This window comes from Diadema antillarum, unplaced genomic scaffold, assembly GCF_040938485.1.
Source record: "Diadema antillarum isolate AM-2024a unplaced genomic scaffold, OU_Dant_1.0 seq00000713_RagTag, whole genome shotgun sequence".
NCBI classification, from domain to species: Eukaryota; Metazoa; Echinodermata; class Echinoidea; order Diadematoida; family Diadematidae; genus Diadema; species Diadema antillarum.
In genome coordinates this window covers 580,357-604,203 of record NW_027271617.1, presented here as the reverse complement: position 1 = coordinate 604,203, position 23,847 = coordinate 580,357, and the positions used below count along the sequence as shown (strand labels likewise).

Genomic DNA, 23,847 nt, shown 5'->3' with positions numbered 1-23,847 from the left:
AAAAAAAAATCGGATCACCTTAATTTGTCAGTAATGACAAATTACAATCTCTAGTTCTACTTTTGGATCTTTCTCTTTGTCCGTTTAAAAAGCAAAAACAGAGAGAGGGTGTTATGATTATATGTGTATAACCACAACAACAATAATAATGATATTGATAATAAAAATAAGAATAATCATAATAACAATAACAATAACAATAACAATAACAACAAGAACCAAAATTCACATTGCGTCCCATTTCCATCTACTGCTAGTATCAAGCAAAGAAAAAAGAGGAGAAAAAGGACGTACTAATTTTGATAAGAGTGCACACAGCAAAATAACACCCCTACATTTATTTAAAGAAGCCCCGGATCTGGTCCTCAAAATACCCCTCTCTTTCAAACTGGTCCCCCGCCGGCGTGCTCTTTGTGGACAATGCATTGAAACCTCACAAGCTCATTGAGGGATTTTCCCTAATCCAGGCTGATGAAGGTCATCCTTGGTAATGAGTCAGGTACGTTGACAGTCTTCTCTCTTTTTCTTTGCATCCAACCCCCCCCCCCCCCCCCACCGTACCCCTTCTTTACCCTTACTTTCTCGTCCATAACATATTCTTCCTCCATTTTTATTTATTTCCTCTTTCAATCTTTTTCTCTTTGTCTCTGTTTCATTTCTACAGCATTTTATTGTCCAAATAGTCCCGTCAGACATACCATGATGTCAAATATTCACAAATTAAATTCTTAAATATTAATAGAGAAATTGAAACCCGTCAAATATTTTGTACAGCCGCTTCTTCCAGGTGTACGAAGTGTTCTCGCTGATAATCTCTATAAACAAGTGCTTGTAGATGTCATGTTAGGAGCCCTCAACGTTCACTTACAGGTAAGCAACTTCAAAAAGTAGCTGAAAAGTATCCCATTCCAGAAACTGCTATCTTTACTATTATGAATCTTTTGATGGGAAATGCACTATTTGCAAAGATAGACTCGAACTTTTTTTCGGGGGGGGGGGGGGGCAGGGAGGACGACTGAATGCTATAACCAAAGCAACCTAGATATCAGACATGATTATAGAAACACGAATGATGACGATAATACAATAACTGTATGGTCATACTGAAAAAAAGGAATAAAATGAACATTATAACAAAAATAAGAGCAATGTCACCACATTCATGTCAAAACAGAAAGCAGTAAAATTGATTCATCTCAGGATTTAGAAAAATCGGTTGTTTTGAAAATAATGGTGACGCAAATTAACCATATAAAACAATAATCAGAAAGGAAAAATGGGACACTGCAAAGACATATGTCACTGAAAATGATCGTTTGAATAAGCTCCTGTCAGAGTCAAAATTGAAATATGAGATATGAGAGTCCATTAAACAACAAAGGGATCATATGCCTTTTGCTTAATACATAGTGTGCTTGTATAAAATTTAATGGTTAACAGTTCCATTGATTTTTTTTTAATAAGCAGTCTGTCCGTTGTCTTAATCCCCTGTTTTTATTGAATGACTGAAACAAAGAAAAATTAGATCATGAAATATGACACTTTGTATATACTATAATTGAAATATCAGGAAAACAATGCACTCTTTCCATTACAAACGAGAATAACATGAGAATTACTATGTTTATACAATAACATCCATTCTGGTCTGATTTGTAAAGAGAATGATAAAAAAATTATAGATTATACCCCTTTATTACTTACTTAATTGTTCATCTTTTCCCTCTCTTTCTTTCTTTTTTTTGAGAGGGGGGGGGGGGGTGGGATAGTTTGGTAATTCACAATCCTTAGTTTAGCACGCACTAAACAAGACATGTCATGTCGCTCTATTAAAATACGGCAAGGCACGTCCGTGCCCATTAACCTGAGGGCGCCACCTTGCGACAAAATCTTTATAACGATTTACCTTAAAATGAACCTCCGTAATGTCAATCGACGAAAATAACTCGACATCAAGTTTATAGGATCTGACATTAACTTTTTCACCTGATTGGATTAGGACGCAGCGCATTTATACTCATTCATTCGAGGATACCACTAGTGCAGCAGCCAAAATCGTTCTTTCTGGAAGCGCACACGCTTTGGTTTTATTGGCCAGTTCTGAGAGAAATTTGACGGTAAGATTCGGTTTTAGATTTTTTTCAATTTTATTATGATCAGCGTTTATCATTCACCCTTAATAGATCGAGTAGAAGTTTATACACGTAGCTACAGGCTGATGATTGTGGCTTGCCTTTCTTGTCCTATAGAAGAATGCTGCAGCGGGTATGATTGTCCGTTCTTGCTATGTTTTATTCTTTAAAGTACTATATCACTATAACGTCAGATATTGTTGTATACTCTTCTTATTTCACATCGTCTTCATTATCTTATTCTCTATTATGAAAGAAAATAATGTGTCTAGCTTACATGCATGTGTATGTACGTGTGTGTGTGTGTGTGTGTGTGTGTGTGTGTGTATGTACGTGTGCGTGTGTGTGTATATGTGTGTGTGTTTTTTGAAAAAAAAATCTGAAACGAATTTCTATTAAGTTGAATTAGAAAAAAAAAAGGTAAGAAAATATCTGCAAGATGGGGGAAACGTCCTTCCAATGAAACGTTCGACAGAGTGTGATTGGTGGATATATCTGACCATTGGAAGCCCTTGAATGTCAAGTTTACAAACAATGGATAAAATTTGGCTTTAAGATGCCAAGTTAATGTCACCTGAGGCATCCGTAATGTGTGGCTTACTAGGGTGGTTTAATCACGAATGATAACGTAGTGACATTGATTTTTCATCAAGAAGAATAATTGCAAGTTGCAAAAAAGAAACTGCATTTTGTAACAAATAGGTATCCAAAGCAATACAATAAACAAAGTGAAATATTTCAATACGACGTGAATATATGACCATTAATCTATCAAAATTCGTTACAAATGGCGCTGCGTGAAACCCAGTAAATTACGGAGAGACGGGCATGACGCTCTATAGGCATTTTCCTTTCGTCTTTCTCACGTGCAATATCATGGTTTATTCAAAGAGTTAATGCCGTTACATTTCCACTTAATGAACAGAACTCCAGGTCTTAGAAATAAAGGACAATTTTCAAACGGTCCAATGCACCAATGCATTTTTTTTTTTTGGGGGGGGGGGGGGGAGGGTCTCTGCTTTTCAACCCGATTGTCATCTGTTTCCTTGTTGTTGTTTTTTTTATATATAATCCCAGTTCTCATGGTAGTTCGATTCAAGGATTATTCTGTTTATTCCCATCACCCCTCCATCTCTGTCTGTTTTTTTCTCTTTCTCTTTCTTTCTCGTTCTCTCTTTCCATCTCCTTATCCCTCTTGCCCCAAATCTTCTTTCATCTCCTCTCTACTCCCTTACTTCTGTTAGTATTGTTTTGCTTTGTTGTTGTTGTTGTTGCTGCTGTTTTAGGTTTTTTCTTTTTTTCCTCGTCCAAAAGAGGGCACTCGAGTGGATAGTTCCATGATATATGCCGTGCTTTGGTGCTCAACATAGGCCCAATTATTAAAGTTGCTGAGATCGAAAAAGTTATGTAGACATCACTATTTTTGAATCGAATGACTCTAAGCATAATGTATTCAGTATTGTATTTCCATATGCCTGCGCTTTTAGAAACTTTACTGGGCGTAATCTGGCCCACTCCTCTCTCTCCCTCTCTCTCCCTCTTTCTCTCTTTCTCTCTTGCTCGCGCTCAGGCATGCACATAAAGTATATGAATACATGATAACAATTGTGTATCTGTTTGTTTGTTTTTTTACATATGCTTAGTTTATATCAGCAGCTCAGTATTTAACGCTACAGGTGCATGGTAGCCGCATGGCTCCTTTAACTTGCTATCGAGGCACGCCATAATAACATTTTTATGTAGGAACCTCTTATAAATGCTGTAGACATAAAATGCATAGGCCTATAATAATTCGGGTTAATTTAGCTCTGAGGACATCGGCATCACAAAGTGCGAATTGCTATTGTGTTTTTTTTTTCTGCAAACACATGATTCCAAGCTCTACACACATGAGCAGTATTGTACTTAATGTTTGTATGATGCTCATTCTTTGTTTCGTTTTGAAAAATGTTTGCTTCCTAATCTTCGTAAACTCTTTTTTCCTGCATTTAAAAAGCAACGTTAAGTCACCGATAATCTATTTATACAACGTATGCTTCTAAATTAAAACCATCATTGTTGCAATTTCATTAGCAACAACGTTTTATTGGAAAAAGTGAAAGACATTGACAGAAAAAAAGGTGGTAGATTTCCTTTGTCAAAAAGAGGACAAAATGTTTGAACCTCGATTGCCGATTTGTTTAACCGCTCCCATTTTGTTACCTTATGCCATGAAGAAATTATGACCTCGAGATAGAGGTGGAAGGCCATTAAAGCCATAGGCGTTTTGTTCCGAAATTGGTGTGTTATACTTCGGCTTGTCACATGACTGAGCTTGGCCATTCACGTGTCGTTCCCATGAAAGACACAACTGAGGGAGAATGACGTAAGGATCATACAATAAAGGGATAGCATGACCTGATTTTCTTTCCTTTATTCTTTTTTTTTTTTTAATCGTGCTTACCCCGCAAGCCCTCTGCATGACCCTGCATACTCCTATGATTCCGACCTTAATAAAATACACAGTTTCTCTTTCCTTTATAGATTGCCTTAATGTATGCCTAGGTTACAGACATATATTTACGACACGCAAGTTAATAAACAGAAAATCATACAAATATTTGAATATGTTTTTAGCGGGTGTGGCACTAAAACATAAAGATAAGCGATATCAGATATTGGACCACGGCATCGTCTAATTCTGGATTGTTTTTACAGACGTGAGAACAGCGTTATTCAAACACAATGTTTATTGCTACAGACATGCAACGCATAAAAATGAATGCACATACAAACTTAAAAAATAACACATGCAAAAAGTGATATGAAATTAATACACGTGTACGATCGCAGTAGCATCATGCGCGTTTTCCTATGTATTTAGTTGGATAAGGAGGAGAGAGAAAATAATTGGATAAAGAAAACCTTTTTAATGCATTGGCCAAAATTCACAGAGGTACCGTTTGTATATGGAAATTTCAAGATTAAGGCAACACAAAGAGTGAACGAAAAATATTTGAATAAAAAAAATGTAAAGACTCACTGTGAGGGGATTCGGGATAGAGTAAAGAGTGGAAATATTGACGAAGAGACGGAGGAGAGGAAGAAGAAGAAAAAACAGTAGAAGATGTCCGATGAGTAGAAAATCAAAGATAAATGTAGAGAATTTCACAATGTAAAAAAAAAGGAGACAAAATGAGGACAACGAAAGTGATGATTACAGAATAACTAACACTGCTGTTCAATAAGGGAGAACTTGAAAAAAAACCAGGAAGAGCTATATATATCTCGTTTATTACCTTATATTGGCCTCCACATAAGATATTTTGTTTCTTCTTCCTAACTGTTCGTAAAAATCCCCTCAAGCAAATAAACTTTGCACCCCGTGCTATACATTAGCTGCCAAACACAAGTTCATGTCTATGTCGCCATTTCCAAACCACTTGTTATTCACAAATGATTGCTTGGATGTGTTTTGTTCTTGATTTTCTTCCAACCTGTCTTTTGATTTTTGAATCAGAGAGATTGAAGTTCCACTCTTTCCTTATTAAGTTGCTTACAGTGCAATCTGTCAAGTGCTGTTTACTCGGAGGTAAAGCAACCAAACAAATAATAACAGGAGCAACGCCACTATAGATTGATAATTTTAGAGGTAGAAATGCAACAAGCAACTTGAATTTAAATCACAAGGAAGAACGAAGGAAACAATGATAGAAGTCAGAGTTTATGGTAAAATGTTATGCGGAGATCTCACCAGATGCGGAGATCTCACCAGATCTCACCACTGTACGTTTGATTACCAATTCCCGTTACTTATCCCCATCCAATCCCCTATTTCGTCAACTAAAACATTGAAAATTGAGGATCTTCACACCTTTCAAACTGCTGTTTTTATGTATAAATATACATTTAATTGTCTTCCAAAAATTTTTGATGGCTTCTTCACTCCAAATTCCACCGTTCACTCATATCCAACACGTCAGTCGTCCGATTACCATCTCGAAAACCCCAGAATCATTTTAGCTCAAAAATCATTAAAACATAATGGACCAGATATTTGGAATTCTTTACCCCCTAATTTAAAACAATGTACGTTGTTGAACATTTTCAAACGAGAACTAAAAAACACCCTCATAATCCAGTATACTTCTGACACATAAATATTCATACCACCTGGTCAACAAACACCCTAAACAATGACTTCACGGCCATAACTGAAGTAACATTCACCTCATCACACTGATACACAAAATAACACTCAACGTACAAACCAAGATTCATCCCACACAATGCACACCGCACTGCACCGCACGTCCTTCGCACAATTACTTCCCACTCAGTGAGTGGCAAGATTTTCTTTATGTATCTCTTTATTGTGCCCTTCGCACAATTACCCCCCACTCAGTGAGTGGCAGGATTTTCTTTATGTATCTCTTTACCTGGGGCCATCTTTCTCGTCAAGCTTAGCTTATGATGATGGTCCCCTGCATTTCATTTTTATCATTTCCTATTGCTTCCTTTCATGTATGATATTCGTTCTTGAAAAAAAAAGAAAATGTATGTAAGATCCAAACGTTACGAATATTAGCTGTGTAAATGACTATGTAAGTATTTTGTTGATTTGTTGATTTGTATTGATTTTGAAATGCAGAAATAAAAACTGAACTGAACTGAACTGAAAAACCTTATGTTATTTTGAAATACTATTTCTTACAAACAGCCGGTCATGGAATGAATAACCGTGAGTCTGTGAAATGAATAAGAGAAATAAAGATAAAATAATAAAGATAGGTCACCTAACAGTTCATTCGAAAATTATCATGAGGATAATTATCTTTCAGTTTAAGGATGGCCGACAGAATGGATTCTCATCTGTTTACGCATCTTCTAGTCGTCATATTGGTACTCCGGATGGCTGGAGGATCCACTACTACAGGTCAACCGACAACAATCACGACAGTAACCCAGCCCCGGGATAGCACAACGGAACAACCAACAACAGTAACCCAGCAAGGGGGCACCACTACGGAACAACCAACAACAGTAACCCAGCAAGGGGGCACCACTACGGAACAACCAACAACAGCAGCAACACAGGGAGGGGGTAGCAGTACAGATCAACCGACAAGGCCAACTCAAGACTTCACCGCAACCACAATAACAGACCTTGCTCGTACGAAGACAACTTCTCCTGAAGACCCTGAAGCAACAGCCACCACAGCAGCAGAGCAATCCAGCACCATCGCGACAGATTCCAAGACAACCACTTCCCCAGGTGACGTCACGGAGACCGTCACCCTGCTGGTTCCTGACGAAACGACGACAGAGGACAAGACCAACACCAGGGCGCCCTCATCGTCGACCAGACCGCCCCCTTCCAAAGAGCCTGTGTCTGTAAAAGTGTTGAGCGTCTGCATAATCGCCGCTGTGGTTGCTGCAATATTGATAGCTCTGATAGTTCGCGCTGTTTTGCAGCATCGAAAACGCAAATCGGCAGACATGCCCAAAACTGACGTAGAAATGATGTATGCCCAAATCACCAAAAAAGACTAACAGTACAAAAGACATTAATCCTCTAAATCAAGTTCAGTGGAAGAGCAGCGTATAAACTCGATAAAAACAAACAGAACAAGCATACTAGAACAGTTTAAATGATAACTTAACCTATTTACAGGATTAGGAATGGTCTCACGTTTAATTTAGAATGGAGGCATACATATGCTTGTTCTGGTTAAAAGAAATAATTTTACACACATGTCATTACAATTTAGATATTAAACTTGAATTAAAGTTTCACATCAAGCCCCTAAAAAGATGAATCAGAAAGAAGGTCGAATTTTTAATGGGATAACATCACATGAACCTGCATTTTTGCATAACAATTTAACAGTGAAACTTGACGTACCATAATTGTTTGGCTCGAAAGTCACATTCTCCATTCTAATCCTTCATCTGATCTTTCATTTCTCTATTAAATATCATATCTATTTCATTTCGGATCAACGAACCTTCGGAATAACGAACCCTATTTCATTTTCGGATTAACGAACCTTCGGAATAACGAACCCTATTTCATTTTCGGATAAATGAGCCTTCGGAATAGCGAACCCTATTTCATTTTCGGATTAACGAACCTTAGGAATAACGAACCTTCGGAATAACGCCACAAATGGTCTGATTAACGAACCCTTTTTCATTCTTTGATTCGAACCTCTAGGTATAGGAAATTTGTGTGTTGCGGATTAACGAACCTTCGGAATAACGAACCTTCGGAATAACGAACTTTCGGATTAACGAGCAGCAAGGGGGGGGGGGGGGGGGTTATGGGATTTCTGTTGAATATGGCGTTAAGAGCTCTTAAAGACAGTTTGGTGTGTGTTCTGTAAAACCCATTATAATGTGCACTTCCAGTTCATAACGTTGCTTTAATTTTTGACATTTATTCTATAGGCCTAACGTTATCAATGTCACGTTGTCTTATTTGAGCATACAGCGCTGTCAAAGTTTTATTGAGAAAGCGCCGACGACTTTATATTGCTTTTGCTCTCGTTTTGCGCTAGTGTGTTGTGTGCGTGCGTGCGCGCGCACGAGTGCGAACATCGTGTTAGCAGCGATGTAATGACAAGCATGTCACAATGTCACAAAACGTCTCCTGGATGTAATGTGATAGATGATGACTGGCGGGGGAGGGAACATACCGAATGTTCCACCCGAAGGGTTTGAAATGCTATTGAGGGAGGTTATAAAGTCCCGAGACAAAGTCGAGGGACTTATAGCCTCCCGAAATAGCATTTCAAACCCTGAGGGTGGAACGTTTGGTACATGTTCCCGACAACAAAAGTCATCATCTGTTATATTATATGGGTTAGTCAAATACGTCAACGTCAACCACCAAAGATCGTAGAGATTCAGTGTACTTACGCGTAGCTAGCGTAGCCCGACCAGATGCTGTTAATACGCAGTGCGCTACACAGCGACTGGGCTGTATAGTGTACGATCTTTGCAACCACCAGCACGCATTACAGCAGAGCACAGCAACGCACTCTGTATCGCTCGCTCGCGCAGAGCCAAATTCACTGTGCGCGCGGTGGTTGCCGGTCCTAGGCCGTCTGTCATTTGTTACGTGAAAATGTTCTCCCATGGGAGAACATTACCAAGAATGTTCGCCCATGGGCGAACATAATGAATGTACCTCCATCACGTGACTCTGTTTAGCCAATCACTAACCGGTATTTGACTAACCCATTTAATATTGTGTAATGTAATGTAATGTAAGGTAATGTAATGTAATGTAATATAATGTAATGTAATATAATGTAGGCTTCATGTAGTGTAATGCAAAGAGCAGTACTGGAATCCATTGGTCAGTTTCATGTTATTGACGTGATGTGTTTGTTTTTTATATTCATTGTCATGTAGGCCTGCATATTATATACCTTTGTCACGTTTGTAATACTAATCTAGGCCCAAGCTGCTTTATTACACACATTGTAAATGTAACGTAGCTTTGTGTATTAAGATTAGATTAGTTTTAACCTTTTAAAGGTCACGAGATTCAACAGTGGTCAATGACTGACCATTATAACTTTTGTTCACTTTTTGTATCAGTTTTTATATGTATCATTAGCCCGACCGCAGACGCTGTAAGTACGCTGTGTCGCGACGTACCTACGTACAGCGACTGGGCTGTGTATAGTTAATGTATCATTTACATGTGTACTGAGACTATAATAATAGTACTTCTTACTGTTGAAGGGGCTGAACTTTTCAAAATTTTTTAATTCCACCATCATATTGAATTCCTTGTAATAATGATAAAAAAACGACAACAGACATTCTGTAGATTTGTCACCGATATGTTAATGGTAATTTTACTCAGCATGTCCTCTGAAGGAAGTATAGCTGAAATCATCAAACATTCGCTATTCTCTTCTTTATAATCTTTCCGCTGTTGTGACAGCATGGATGAGTGGTGGCCTTGTTATCCAGCAATGGCATATATTATGTATTATATTCTACATACTAAGAATCTTGCTATAGGATTGGCCGAGAGCTGATCACGTGATGAAGCGTAGTTTTGCCCACCACATCACATGAGAAGAAAAGTTCGTTACACACTGACTCTATGCTGATAGTCATTTTGTTTCGCTGATCTCTTAGTCCACACAGTCCTAACGGGTGATATAACCTACGATTTTGAGCATGCGCGAAATAAAAGTGCGTTGCACTGTGGTCTTTCATTTGACCTGGGTCAAGTGATAGACAACTGTACAGTGCAACGCACTTTTATTTCGGTGCCACGCGCGGGGCGCGGAGCAAATTCGTTGTTTTGTCATACGCGCATACGTCTAAAGTAAACTACGTAGCCTAAGCCCACTAAGGATACCCTAAGACAGCTAATACGGTTTCAGATGTGGAATATCTAGGACCCTAGATGTGGAATATAAAGTAAATAATCAACTTTCAGTTTCACGCAATGAGACAAACTATCACTTCCTCGGCGATCTGAATGTACACGCTATCTTTCCTCAGCTGCGCTTCGGAAATATAACTTATACATCCAGATCGCCTCGGAAGTGATAGTTTGTCCCATCACCTTCACCAACGTTGATTATTTGCTTACTAATAACTATGGATCAGACCGAAACTTGAAAGTACTTATTAGCTGTTGAACGGATTGTCCAATTCTTCTCGAACTTTGCTAACGCATTCTTTACAATACTATATATTGAATTCATGTTTTGTTTTTGTTTTTTATTGTTCCATATTCCACATTTCAACAAATACATAAAACGTAAACATCACAATACAAAAGCCTGGATGAATTGTCAAGTACAGCTTATAAGACGATAAAACATGTGAAATATGAGGAATCTACATAGAAGCATTGCTTGTAGGGTGTAGATTCCCAGATGCGGATGTGAGATTATTTCTTACTTGGTTATGTAATTAAAGGAATGACAATTTGTGTATTGGAGAAATATAACCGCCAAAAAGTAAAAAGAAAAAGAAAAAAAAAACAAAGAAAACTATGTCCGCGGCACAGACTTCTTGAGAGTTGCGTGATCACCCGAGCGAGGTACAAGTCAGATGCAGTGTACAATAGCAGAGATACCAAATGTGTACAAAGGAAGTTCAGGAGATAATACAGAAATCACGAGCGAGGCACATGTTACATAATCGATAATGTCAGTAATGTGAAGTATGAACAGAGATGTATGAACAGACATGTAATGTACATTTGGAGAGAATAGTAATATTTTAATGAGAAATAAATGAGAAATAAACGCCTTTGATTTTAACTATGCAAAGACTCCTCTTGCAATGAGAAAGTAAATGTTGTTAAGTATCACTGCCAAATATACGAACATAGTCATGATGACATTTCGTTAAGACGAAGTCACGATTCAGGACCCGAACTTATTATCTATACAATACTTCCATTGTTTGGTTATGATTATATATATATATATAATATATATATATATATATATATATATATATATATATATGTATGTATATATATATATATATATATATATATATATATATATACATATATGTATAAATATATATACATGTATATATATATATATATATATAATAACAATAATAATCATAATACACAAAAAACCTGGCAAAACAAAATAAAATAGTAATCAAACTGGTCAAGTATGAATTTTGAATCATACTGTATCATATAATTTCATGAATTATGAATGGGTCACACTGCTGAATATACAAACTGGATTTTTCCTATTGACTTGTGCACATTATTGTTCTTGTGTTCCTTTCCTAGACAGTAATTGATTATTGATGAAATCTATACGTTTGAAAATAAATTCATGCTGTAAAAGTCAAATATTTTACCGTAATTAGCGATCTCCAAAGGACATAGCTGTCGTGTATATCCAAGGAAGGGATTATGATTTCCATATTGTTGGTAAAAAACTTCTCTTTTTGTTTTGCTTGTTATGTTAAATAATACGAAACCACAGATACAAATAATGTAGTATAATACTCAGGTTCTACAGACATTACTGTTTCCTCATAGGATGTAACGTCCTTTATACCCCCCTTAATTCTCTTGTTTACTCAGGTCCCATTTAAGACCAAAGTGTTCTATCTTCTCGGCCTTACTCCATGGATTCGACGTAGCTCAAATTTGAAGTTGATAGAATAAAACACTGCTTTTTCATTCGATATAGGATGGTCTTATCAATTCTGTAACAGTTTGTGACGTATTTGCATACAGAAACACAACAAACAAATGAACGAACGGGGTAAAGTATTCATCGAATTTATTACCTTTGCAGACGAATCTAGACCAATCCAGATTTATTGCAGCTGTATAATATCTTATGTCTGTTATCATTAAACATTACTCATAGGTCTACTTTAATGATATTGACATACATATTTTTTATATCACAATTCCTGTGTAAAGTTTCACGACATTGTACGTGGCCCGTGCGCTCCCAAGCCTGTAAGTTAAAGTCGTTGGCTGGTTTTGGTATTACTGTATTTTGTTATCCCCCTTCCAGTTTCTAAAATTCTTACACAGACTGTGTGGCAGTTTTTTTTTTTTTTTACATTGTTTGGGGAAACTCTTCACTAACCCTTTCTTTATAGGGACTTTTGACAGAGTGTTCAACACTATGATTTTTTTTTCGGAAATCGGCGGCTCTACAAGCAGGCAAAGAGTTACAGGTCAACTGCACTCAATCATGCTGCCTAGAGATCAGCGTTTGAAACAAAATCCGTCAATTCAAAGCATCACAAAAGACTTCCTTGCACATATCGAAACTAGAAAAACGAACCAATGGTTATATCAAATTTGTTCTTAATTCGAACTGCTGTGGAAGCTATCGGTTTCGAGAAAATCATAATTATTCAGCGGACTTCTTAGGTGTTAGGGTGATCAATGTTTATACAAATTCATGACAGTCTGCTGACGTGCAGTCTGCTGTCGTTGATTAAAAAGGTGAATTGATAAGTATGGCATTTCCTATTGACATCTTAATTATAACGCTTTAATATAACATATACTGTGCAAATACAGAGTGTATGAGTGACTTATTCTTATTTTTGAACTAAATAGTGGCAACGCTAATCAAATTCAGTCTTTAGTAGTCTTTCCTTTTCTAAAATGACAGATCGAAGAGGAAATGAACAGTAGAATTCATTTTGACTTATTTACATTCTTTTTCGAAATGCAAGACGATTCAAATGATGCATATAACACACACTTATCAACAGAATATGAATGTACATGAAAAGATGCGATGACTTTTCACCCTCAAACTTTGAATATAAATAATCAAAACAGCACACATACATTGTACACAATCTGAAAAAAAGTGCGTGTGTGAGAGAGAGAGAACGACTAAACGCATACTTTAAACATGGGACATTATGTTTTTGCAAGAGGATGGCGCGACTCCGACACACTAAAATTATACATGATATAAATCTTTACCACTTCACCACTATACAACGGCAAACCGTGAATCAGGAAATAATAAATACGGTACTACAATCCGTAGCACCCTATTTCGCCTATCTCGGGTGTACATTAACGTGCTGTCTGATAAGACCAAATACGTCACATATTACTTTCAACCAATTCACACCAGAGCTAAACAAGTCAAATATACCTCTCTGTTCAGTGACTGCCGAATGTATTTTATAGATTTTACTAAAGAAATTCATGGTGCAATAACATCTTACAAGCTTCTAAAATAATAAGTCAAGATATGCTTACAAACGCGCGTACAAAGAGGTAGATACGAATTTCTTCTGCCAGATATAATGTACGTAAACTAATTCCTGTGTCATTCTATATAACAATAAAGCATTTTAAGACCTATGATAGCGATCGATAGGCCTGTTTCAGCACTTGTTGAATCATTTATGCCTTCATACAACAAGTTTCGAAAGCGTAACTAATGTTGTATATGGTGTGTGCATTGGTATTTGTGTGTGTGTGTGTGTGTGTGTGTGTGTGTGCGCGCGCGCGCACGCGTGAAGTACTTAAATATACGTTTTTGGAATTTAAACTCTCTAGCTACTTTGAACATTATGGAAAAAACAACAACAACAACAACAACAACAATCTCTTTATGGTAATTACACCATCATCTTCCATCTATAGCAGTATTTTAGGTGAGGTAGTGTGTAGTTGACTGCGAAACGGTGCACCGGCTGTTCTATACTGGGACTCCTACAATTCCGTGTGCTCGATTTGATCATCGTTATTGAACACGCTGCGCTTTTTTCGTCTCCGTTTGTTGTTTGGATGTGCTCGGCCGAATCTCACGGTGTTGAAAGGCGAGTTCTTGGCGAATGTAATACTGCCGACTATGAGGGCGTCGTTCTGGAAGCTACTCCTATCCTTCAGTACCGATGAACCTGACGGACAAATTTGATGTTGGTGAACTTGTGTAATTCCCCACGTACATGTACATGAGCAACAATAACTATGATGCCTAAGATTATCATTTTGTTGACATTTTGCTTTTCGGGTTAAGTTCGTTATTCCGAAGGTTCGTTTCATCGAAACACACCAATTCCCGATACGGAAGTGTTCGTTATTCCTAACATGAAAAAAGGGTTGGTTAATTCGAAGGTTCGTTATATCTGAAAACGAAACAATGTTCATTATAACGCAGGTTCGTTAATTTGAAAATGAAATAAGGTTCGTTGATCTTAAATAATGAAAAGACGGCTCATGCGAACTACAGTATCTTTTGTTTTTGAATAACGAACCTTCTGAAAAACGAACTTGTTTTTTCTTGGATGAGGTCATGAACCTTCGAAATAACGAACCTTTCGTCTTGACGAACCTTTGGAATAGCGAACCGTTTTCATACTCCAAAATTCAGTAACTGCAACAACCTATACCTAATGGTCATTGTATTGTGATTACAACGAGACTGAAACCGATAATATTCTAGGCGCAGAAGACATCCCAACCCTGCTGGAAGGAACACAGTCACTGTGTCCCATCAGTGTGTTCACACTGTGTTCACATAGTCGACTATGTGAAAACGTTCAGATTTAACAGTATGAAGATGATTTCACAGTGTGATATGATTTTTTCACACAGTGTTCACATAGTAGTGTTCTGTTTCACATTGTGAACTTGTGATTCACAATGTGCCACAGTGTTGAATAACAATGTTAAAGGACAAGTTCACCTTCATAGACATGTGGGTTGAGTAAATGCAGCAATATTAGTAGAACACATCAATGAGAGTTTGAGGAAAATCGGACAATCCGTTCAAAAGTTATGAATTTTTGAAGTTTCTGCTCAGTCACGGCTGGATGAGAAGACTACTATTGCTTGTGATGTCATATGAGTACAACTGTATAAAGAAAGTATAAAGAAAATTCAAGATATTCTCACTTTTCTCACATGATAAAAGAACACTTGACTTCTCTCTTTCAGAAGTCAGGGGAAATAATATTACCCCTAACATAAGTAAGTAACAAGTCGAGGAAATGTGCACTTTATTCAAAAAGTCAAGTTTTGTGAAATTCTCTTTTGATTCTCCTTGTATCGTTGTACGCATGTGACATCATACACTGTAGTAGTCTTCTCCTCCAGCAGTGATTGTACACATATTTTAAAAATTCATAACTTTTGAACGGATTGTCGGATTTTCCCCAAACTTTCACTGATGTGTTCTACTAACATTGTTGCCTTCACTCAATCCACATGTATATGACGGTGAACTTGTCCTTTAAGAGATATTACACTGATGCGAACTTATGATTCATAATGTGTCCACAATGTTGAATAACAGTGTGAAGAGATTTCACACTGTGTTTACACTGTGCTCACACTCTGTTTCACATTGTGTTTCACACTGTTGGACACTGCGCTCTTTCCAGCAGGGATTGTTGTTATCGCTTTATTTCTTATTGTTTCATGTTACAACCGCCTCCCCCCGACTTTGTGGAGATTCTTATCTGCAGGGAAAGAGGACATTTTGATGAGATAGAAGCGTTATCTAATTTGGATATGCAGCTACACCCATAAACACTGTGTGGATAATAATCATAGTATACATGGAACTCTTTGACTTCCATAAGTCTCCTTTTGTAATAAACTATACCCGATATTTACTTAACGTCAAACATGCTGCCCGTGAAAATAAAGTTGGAGCCTTTTTACCTTTCTGACGCTGGTCCATGGTGAAGTGAGCAGTGATGAGTTTATTCTCGTAATGGAAAGAGAAACCAGCCTGCTTCATACCCGCCTCAATGTCGGACTGAGAAAGGACAGTGTGGAAGATGGCCACCTTGGAACCAAAAAGAAATACTAGTAGACGATCGAAAGATACAATAAGCATGATAAAAGGGTGCTAAACACAAGTGCTGTAAAACAGAATGTTTGGAATGATTTAAACATTCTTATCAACAGAGGTAAGTCTGTTGGCCTGCAACACTACTGGTAGTATATTTGTGAAACACAACATTATCATTTGAAGTAATATTGATCAGTGAATTACCAATATAGCCTAGACAGAAAGAAACAAAAATGCCATGGCAACCTTCCCCCATGAGCAGAATATATCATCCCTTTGTTTTCTTGTAGATTGAGAAAATGGGTTTAGCCTTTTCTATGTCTCGTATAATGATATATACATACATATATGTATGTATGTATATATGTATAATGATATATATATATATATATATATATATATATATATATATATATATATATATTCATATATACATGCTGCGTATGTCATAACTTTTCCAAGATAGGTCTGTCCAAAGAACTCCTTTACAGGGATCCACTGTATTTCGGATTTGCCATGCTATAATCATTATTGTAATATATGAGTTCTGTATGTCAAAACACGTCGTCTACAGTAACTCACCTCATCAAACATTCCCCTGAAGAACCTTTTTGAACTATCGCGGCCGAGGTACATCTTTGTGTGGGAATCCTGTTTGAGATGGACAAAAACAAATGATAAAAAATGTGCAGTTTTGTTTATTTCTTTGTTTTTTAATTCTTTCCCTTGAGAGGATGGCGACTCCCTTCAAATGAAAACAGAACAAAGGAAAAAAAAGGAAGAAGTAGTTTCAAACAGATACTCCAATTTAGCTGATTATCACTAATTATTTCCTGCGTGCTTTACTTTGCTCAAACAGCTCCGCCGTTATAATCAACATAAAGACGCAGATGAATTCAATTCAATTCAATTCAATTCGATTCAATTCAATTCAATTCAATTCAAAATGATTTTATTTCCATATAAAGTAATACAAAGTAATATACATAACGCTTACATGAGTACATAAAGGAACTTTGAATCACGTAAGTTTCAACAAAACATGAATACAATTATTATGATGATATCAACTCTGGTTTGGATGAATAAACATGTAAGCAATACAATCTTAATTTATCCCACTCTACATGGAAAAGAGGAATTCACAAGAAAAATTTGCGAATTACTCTAGAAGGTGACGGCATCTCAAGAATTGCGGATAGCCAAAGGAAAATTTTTTATCGTTTTATGTAAAGCTATCACTGAATCATACACTGAATCAATACATCAAACAAACAAACAAACAAACAAACAAACAAACAAACAAATAAACAAATTGAGCTTTCCTTCACTTGCACTGCAATAGCCTTTAAGACCTTCACGTAATCACATGCTTACATTGTGTCTGCGATAGCAAACATGTTTATAATTTAGAACAGTATATAATCATAATCCTCGGGACACTTTCACGTTTTATCAACTCACCCAGCCTTGTATCATTTGCAGGTCTGTCGATGCCATCACCTCATTAAGGAACACTCTGAAATCAACTGTTTACGTTTGGAAGAAAGAACACGAAAGATTTTACTTCTTTCCGAGTTGCTATGGACATTATGAAAGGCAGCACAGAAAGAACGAGTAAAAAATAAGTTGGGAAAGAACATGTACTTGAAAGGTAAAGGCAATGAAGATTATTATCGGACCATCACAGAGCACTCTTGGGGATTCTGAATTAATGTAATTATTTAATTGTGACGCAACAGTGCGGCACAACATTGTACGTTCCGCAAGATGCCTTGTATTCCTGGGGGGACTCTCCCTCCTTCTTTCCCCAAATAAAAAACACAACAACTTCACAACAACTCTAAAGACAAGAAATATCCCCCTGTCAAAAAGAAAAGAAGAAGAAGAAGAAGCACAAACTACCATAATGAGTATCATAACTGATTGATTGATTCATTGATTGCTTCTTTGATTGAAAGGTATTTTACCAAAAATCATCCACGGCAATCCACAGGCTGAATTGCTTACACTTTTACATGAAACTGTGCAGTTTGAATACTTCGGAATTTGTAGAAGACAATAACAGATTCATAGAATGAAAGATATCAAAAACATCCGTCTAAAACATTGCACATTGAAATCGACTCTTTCCACAAAACGAAAGCAAATCTTAAGGTTGTAATTTCTACACACATAGTGAGCGATAATCATCATTATAATGTCATATCTTACCGCCTGGCTGACAGCTGACCGTCACGTAAATCCACTCATTATAAGTGACCCCTGACATCTCTGCCATGACGTCACCATATTGTCCAATGAGCGTACTGCATTGAGCAAATTGCGATGGATAGATTATTGCGGAATAACGAGACTGGTGAAAACATTAGTTTCAGCAATGATTTCCACAGATCATCAGGGGCCCGTTGCATAAAGGTTACTAATATGGTAACTTTGCCATCCAATGGTAACTTCCATGGAATTCTTAATTTTGATTGGCTGTTGGGTATTGTTGCCATGGTATAAGTTACCACTGGATGGCAAATTTATCATAAGAGTACCTTTTATGCAACGGGGCCCAGTCCTACTTTGCCATGTGTGTATCACAATTCCAAATGTCGTAGACATGTGGAACATTGGGGGTTTTTATCGCGAAATAAACATTGGGATAATTTATTTATCAGCTCTTTCAGATCCTTCATAAACTATGAAAAATCAGTAATATTCAAGTCATACTCCTTTCTATGCTATTTCTTTAAGGTGAATGAAACCTAAATAGAAATGAAAGTCTACAGACGTAAATCAAAACCAAACGCATTGGTACCACCAACAAATACATAGACAAATAAATGAATAAACAAATAGTAAACACACAAACAAATGAATGAATGACGAAACAAATAAAACGATGAATAAACACATAAATACATCAGAAAACATAAATATAAAATCAAAGTGAATAGTCAACTTACTGGTTCTGGACATACAAATTGAAGAATCCATCGCTTGTCCCAAAGATAGGAAAGATCTGAGAAGGGTCGGAGCCATCGATGAAACAACAAGCAATCATGGTCAGGTGAACGTCTATTTTTAGTTCAGTGACGTCACCTAGTATGACGTAACCTTCGTCGTCACTAAAGACGATGGCATCGTTGATACTGCGGGAAGATACGAGCGACACGTCAAAATTACACAAATATTTCACACAGACACCAAAAAAACAAAAAACAAACACACACACACACACACGAAAAAAACATTATGGTCCTATAAACTTACGGACACACTTTTTCAAAGGGTTCATGCTGCGAGATGGAAGGAAGTATAGCAAAAAACAAACAAACAAACAAACAAAAACAGAAACCAAAAATCGCAAGTGTTATCAAAGTCTCCTTTCTCAACAAAAAACACTAAAAAAAAATACATTTGTACATAGAATCAAAATGTAAATAGTAAATCCATGAATATAAACAAAATAATCACTTGATTAATATTCATTATCTTTCATTGATGCTTAAACGGTTAGCTTTTAACAAATATTCATTTGAAATATACCACATGATACATACACACATCCATTCCATAGATTATTACATAATACAAAATGAAAAAAAAATGATGATATCAATTTGCTTTACTCCTCACATGAGATTGAAAACACGATTACTTGATTCCTTGCTCTTTTTTGATTGGTAGCTTGAAATTGATATAGCGCAACGAATATGACACAAGTAGCCGTAAATTTGGCATGTAGCGCAAGATTTGTTAGGAGCACTGTCAAGATGGATAGATTATCTAGAGTTTAGCTAAAACTCATACAACTAAACGTGTGAGTAAAAAATCAATTTCTTTTCATACCTTTCCAGGCACTGGTAATTGAGATTCGACCAAATGATATTGTGTTGATCCAGCTGAAAGAGTCCCACCTTACCGCCTTGAAAAGCGATGTCAAATACTTCCCCCGAGTCCACTATCAAACCATTGTTTGAATAGATGTAAAGTCTATGCAACACGAAGAAACATCAAATGGTGAAAACTGTGATCATAGTAGGTTCTCCGAAAAAAAGTAAGGTAATGCAAGGCATAAACAATTCTCGTTCGATAATCTCTTACGCTCTTCACGAAATCTTCGGCATTTTAGAGACGGCGGCTTTCATGCCGCTTTGTGCTTGTTCTAGTTTTGTGTTGTTTATGATTACGTGACTCATACAAGCAACGTGGGACAAGTTATGATATAGTTGGCAGCAGGTGGCTGCTTTTACAGTTTTACGAAGTTAAAGTTAAGTACTGTGTTCAATCAGAAATCCATGCTCGCCAAACAGCTACTCTTGCTTCAATGATAAGCGAGAAAGATGTAGCACACTACACTTAATGAGTCTATACCTAAACATGCCGATAGACGGTCTGAAAGTGAGCCGCCAGCGGTAAGACGTGCGGTATTCCCACGTCGTGCTTGGCCTGTCATGCCAGAGAACCTTGGTGTAGCCGCCATGATTATCGTGTCGATAGAGGGCGTAAAACATGGTGTCCCCTGTCGCGGACGGAGCCGTCACTCGCTGAAATGACGGGTAAGGGAAAAGTAAAAACAATGAGACCACATGGTCGCCGAGTAATAAATCATGCTTTCTTGATTTTGTTTGCATCTTATCATTCTATTTCTGTCCATTCTCCAGCATTGTCTATCGCATGTACCAAGACACAGTGAAAAGCGTCTATGATTATATAGTATATATGCATCTTTTCTTTTTTTTTCATATACATGTAATTCTTCATCAGGACATTTTTCAGGTCTCATGAAACTTCTTGAAGATTCACCTAATTAACAGTAAATTGACTGACAATGCTTTATATCGTAAGAAGTAATAATGGTACTAATAATATAAATATTGTATAGGCCCTATATTAGTAATCATTCGTCAAGGATGCGACTTTTCGTACTTTTATCATGACACCCTTCAACGAGTGTATGTGTCGGGAATACGGAGCCGAACTCAACAAGCGATAGTCCCGCCACCACTGAACCAGGTAGAAGTCGTTGTTGCTCTGGTAGCCGAACACGATCCCGATGGAATTGTCCTGTCCCGACTCAGGGGACTGGTCAACGTACATCGTTCCCGTGAAGTTCACATCCCCGAGATTGTCCCGGCTGACCAGGCTGGACGGCTCGGCGTTGAACGGACCAGTGACCTCCCGCCCCTTGTACAATAATGATAATAATGATTTCATTCAATCTTATTTGATTTCTGCGTTTAAAAACAAGTATAGCGTCACAAACATTTTCAACTGTTATCATACATTTCTAAACTACATAATGATAGAGGCTACATATCAATCAAAGTATGTGCAGTCAGAGTATGCTTAAATAACGTAAAACGCTACGGGGTATATTGCAATGATAATCGCGGGATTACGCATTAAATGAGATCGAACTTAGCAGATACTATACTAAAAAATACAATACTATGTTTAAGAGTATGGCACAGACCTCGTGTTTGAAGTACCACGTTGGGGTGTATGCGTTGGCTTTAAGATTCGACGAGTATCCGTCGATGAAAGAAGCTGAATGGTACTGTTTGCTCCGGGGACAGTTGTCAAATGGATCCGGATATCCGTCTCCGTCAGTATCCTGCTCGCAAACGTCACCGATGAGGTTATCTGTGCGATGATTTCAGTTCAAATAAAATTTTACTTTAGCTCACAGATACAGCAAATTATTTCCATCTTTCGCATATTTGTGTGGGTAGAAATGGTACAAAAACGGAAAGTGAAGTGCTGAAGAATGAGATGTTTAAATGTTTGAATTTATTACAGCTGGTGGGCACGTTCATATACTAGTAGAACTTACTGTCCTACATCATTTTCTACTTGATGGATACACTAGGATCGCTTCATCCGGCAAAGTGTCACTAGGATGTTACCTTGTGACATGGGACATGCTTTCAACACACTTTCTACACAGCACTTATAAACTTTGAATACAGGCTGTTCGACATATAGGCGCTATCACATAGTGGCTGAAAGTTTACAAAATGCAAGCTGACGTGCTCAAAAGCAAAAGATAGATAGATAAATAGATAGATACATACATACATAGATAGGTTGGGAGAAAGATAGATAGATAATTTTGTATGATTATGTAGAATCATGATATTGTATAGATAGATAGTTAGATAGCTTGATAAAGAGAAAGAGAGAGAGGGGAGAGAGAGAGATATTAGATGTAATGTAGAGAGAGAAAGAAAAGTTACGGTTGGTGTCTTCCTGGTCCACATTGGCCACCAGAGGGCAGTTGTCATTTTCATCGGGGATACCATCGCCATCCATGTCATCGTCACATTCGTCCCCTGAATTGATTGAGACATCAACAGTTACATCAAAATGAAGGCTGGGACAATACCAGAGAGCGGACTGAACTTACATTAACGATACGAATTTGTCGCAAAGGCGTTGAAATCGTTCTCCCAAAAATACTTCAGAGTCGAAATCTAGAAAATCAGAGCTGTGTTACGTGTGTTTGCCTTTAAATATGTTCTGTCGAAGGTTATAACATTGCATCCAAACGGAAGAAGTGTAGATTTTGTTTGAATTACTGGCAAGCAAACATATTCATGTAGTATCATGATTTCATATTGTACATTTAACATCGTCAATTGAGTTTAGTTAATTAAGCATAAACAATTCTCTGTTCATTATTGAATTATTCATTTTATTCTTTTGGATATCAATCGAAGTCTCTAAAATACCTCAACGTTTAATTTGAACAATAAACAAGCTGGTATAATCATATTGATTATGTCAGGCACAAAAGAAGAAAGTGTCTGCGTAATTTGTGTTCACCTATTCCATCATCGTCCGTGTCCGTCTGTTCCCCATTTTGCACGCTGGGACAGTTATCGTCATAGTCGTACGCTCCGTCACCGTCCCTTTGACGGAAGGAACCGGAAAGAACAATGCCGTAAGCATTTGTAACATTTTTCCGACAACGTGCATTTCGTCGTTCAAGTATCAATAAATAATTGCACGCGGCACTTCATAGTGTGGCAAGCTCAAGAACAAGGACGCTTGCTATTGTGTTATGGCAGGATGAAACTTAGATACCATATTCTGAGTGGTCATTAGGACTTGCCGGTTTGCTGTTTGCTTGAATACAAATAATGTTAACTTCAGTTAGTTTGGACACATCGCGTTCATATTGACTTCTTGTGTGGTCTTTCATGATCACACATTTTACAACTGTTTTCGTATAAATTCACAAATTCGTAGATCTATCCAGTGTGTATAAGGCTCAGTAAAGCAAGTTGAAAAAAACTATATAGAAAGATCTTTTTTTTTAGAGTTTCGAAGTATTAAACAGGGATCCAATAACTAGAGTGGATGAAAGTATTCTTGATATCTAATATTCATTGTGACGTCGTTTAGATATGAGTGTTACTGACAACTAT

The 23,847-nt window shown here is 37.2% G+C and overlaps 1 protein-coding gene across 1 annotated transcript in view; it reads right to left on the bottom strand.

The window, feature by feature from the left end:
- Positions 1-14,334: 14,334 nt before the first annotated feature.
- The window catches only part of LOC139737901 (uncharacterized), a 41,358-nt gene continuing 31,845 nt past the window's right edge, over positions 14,335-23,847 (bottom strand). Inside the window, exons 27-38 of the mRNA XM_071648570.1 lie at positions 23,243-23,328; positions 22,654-22,749; positions 21,891-22,060; positions 21,344-21,601; positions 20,789-20,961; positions 20,264-20,407; positions 19,378-19,563; positions 18,638-18,732; positions 17,888-17,952; positions 17,006-17,074; positions 16,291-16,417; positions 14,335-14,522 (exon numbers count right to left, since the gene is read on the bottom strand). Coding sequence (XP_071504671.1) covers positions 14,335-14,522; positions 16,291-16,417; positions 17,006-17,074; positions 17,888-17,952; positions 18,638-18,732; positions 19,378-19,563; positions 20,264-20,407; positions 20,789-20,961; positions 21,344-21,601; positions 21,891-22,060; positions 22,654-22,749; positions 23,243-23,328 — 1,657 coding nt within the window. The remainder of the gene's footprint in view (positions 14,523-16,290; positions 16,418-17,005; positions 17,075-17,887; positions 17,953-18,637; positions 18,733-19,377; positions 19,564-20,263; positions 20,408-20,788; positions 20,962-21,343; positions 21,602-21,890; positions 22,061-22,653; positions 22,750-23,242; positions 23,329-23,847) is intronic.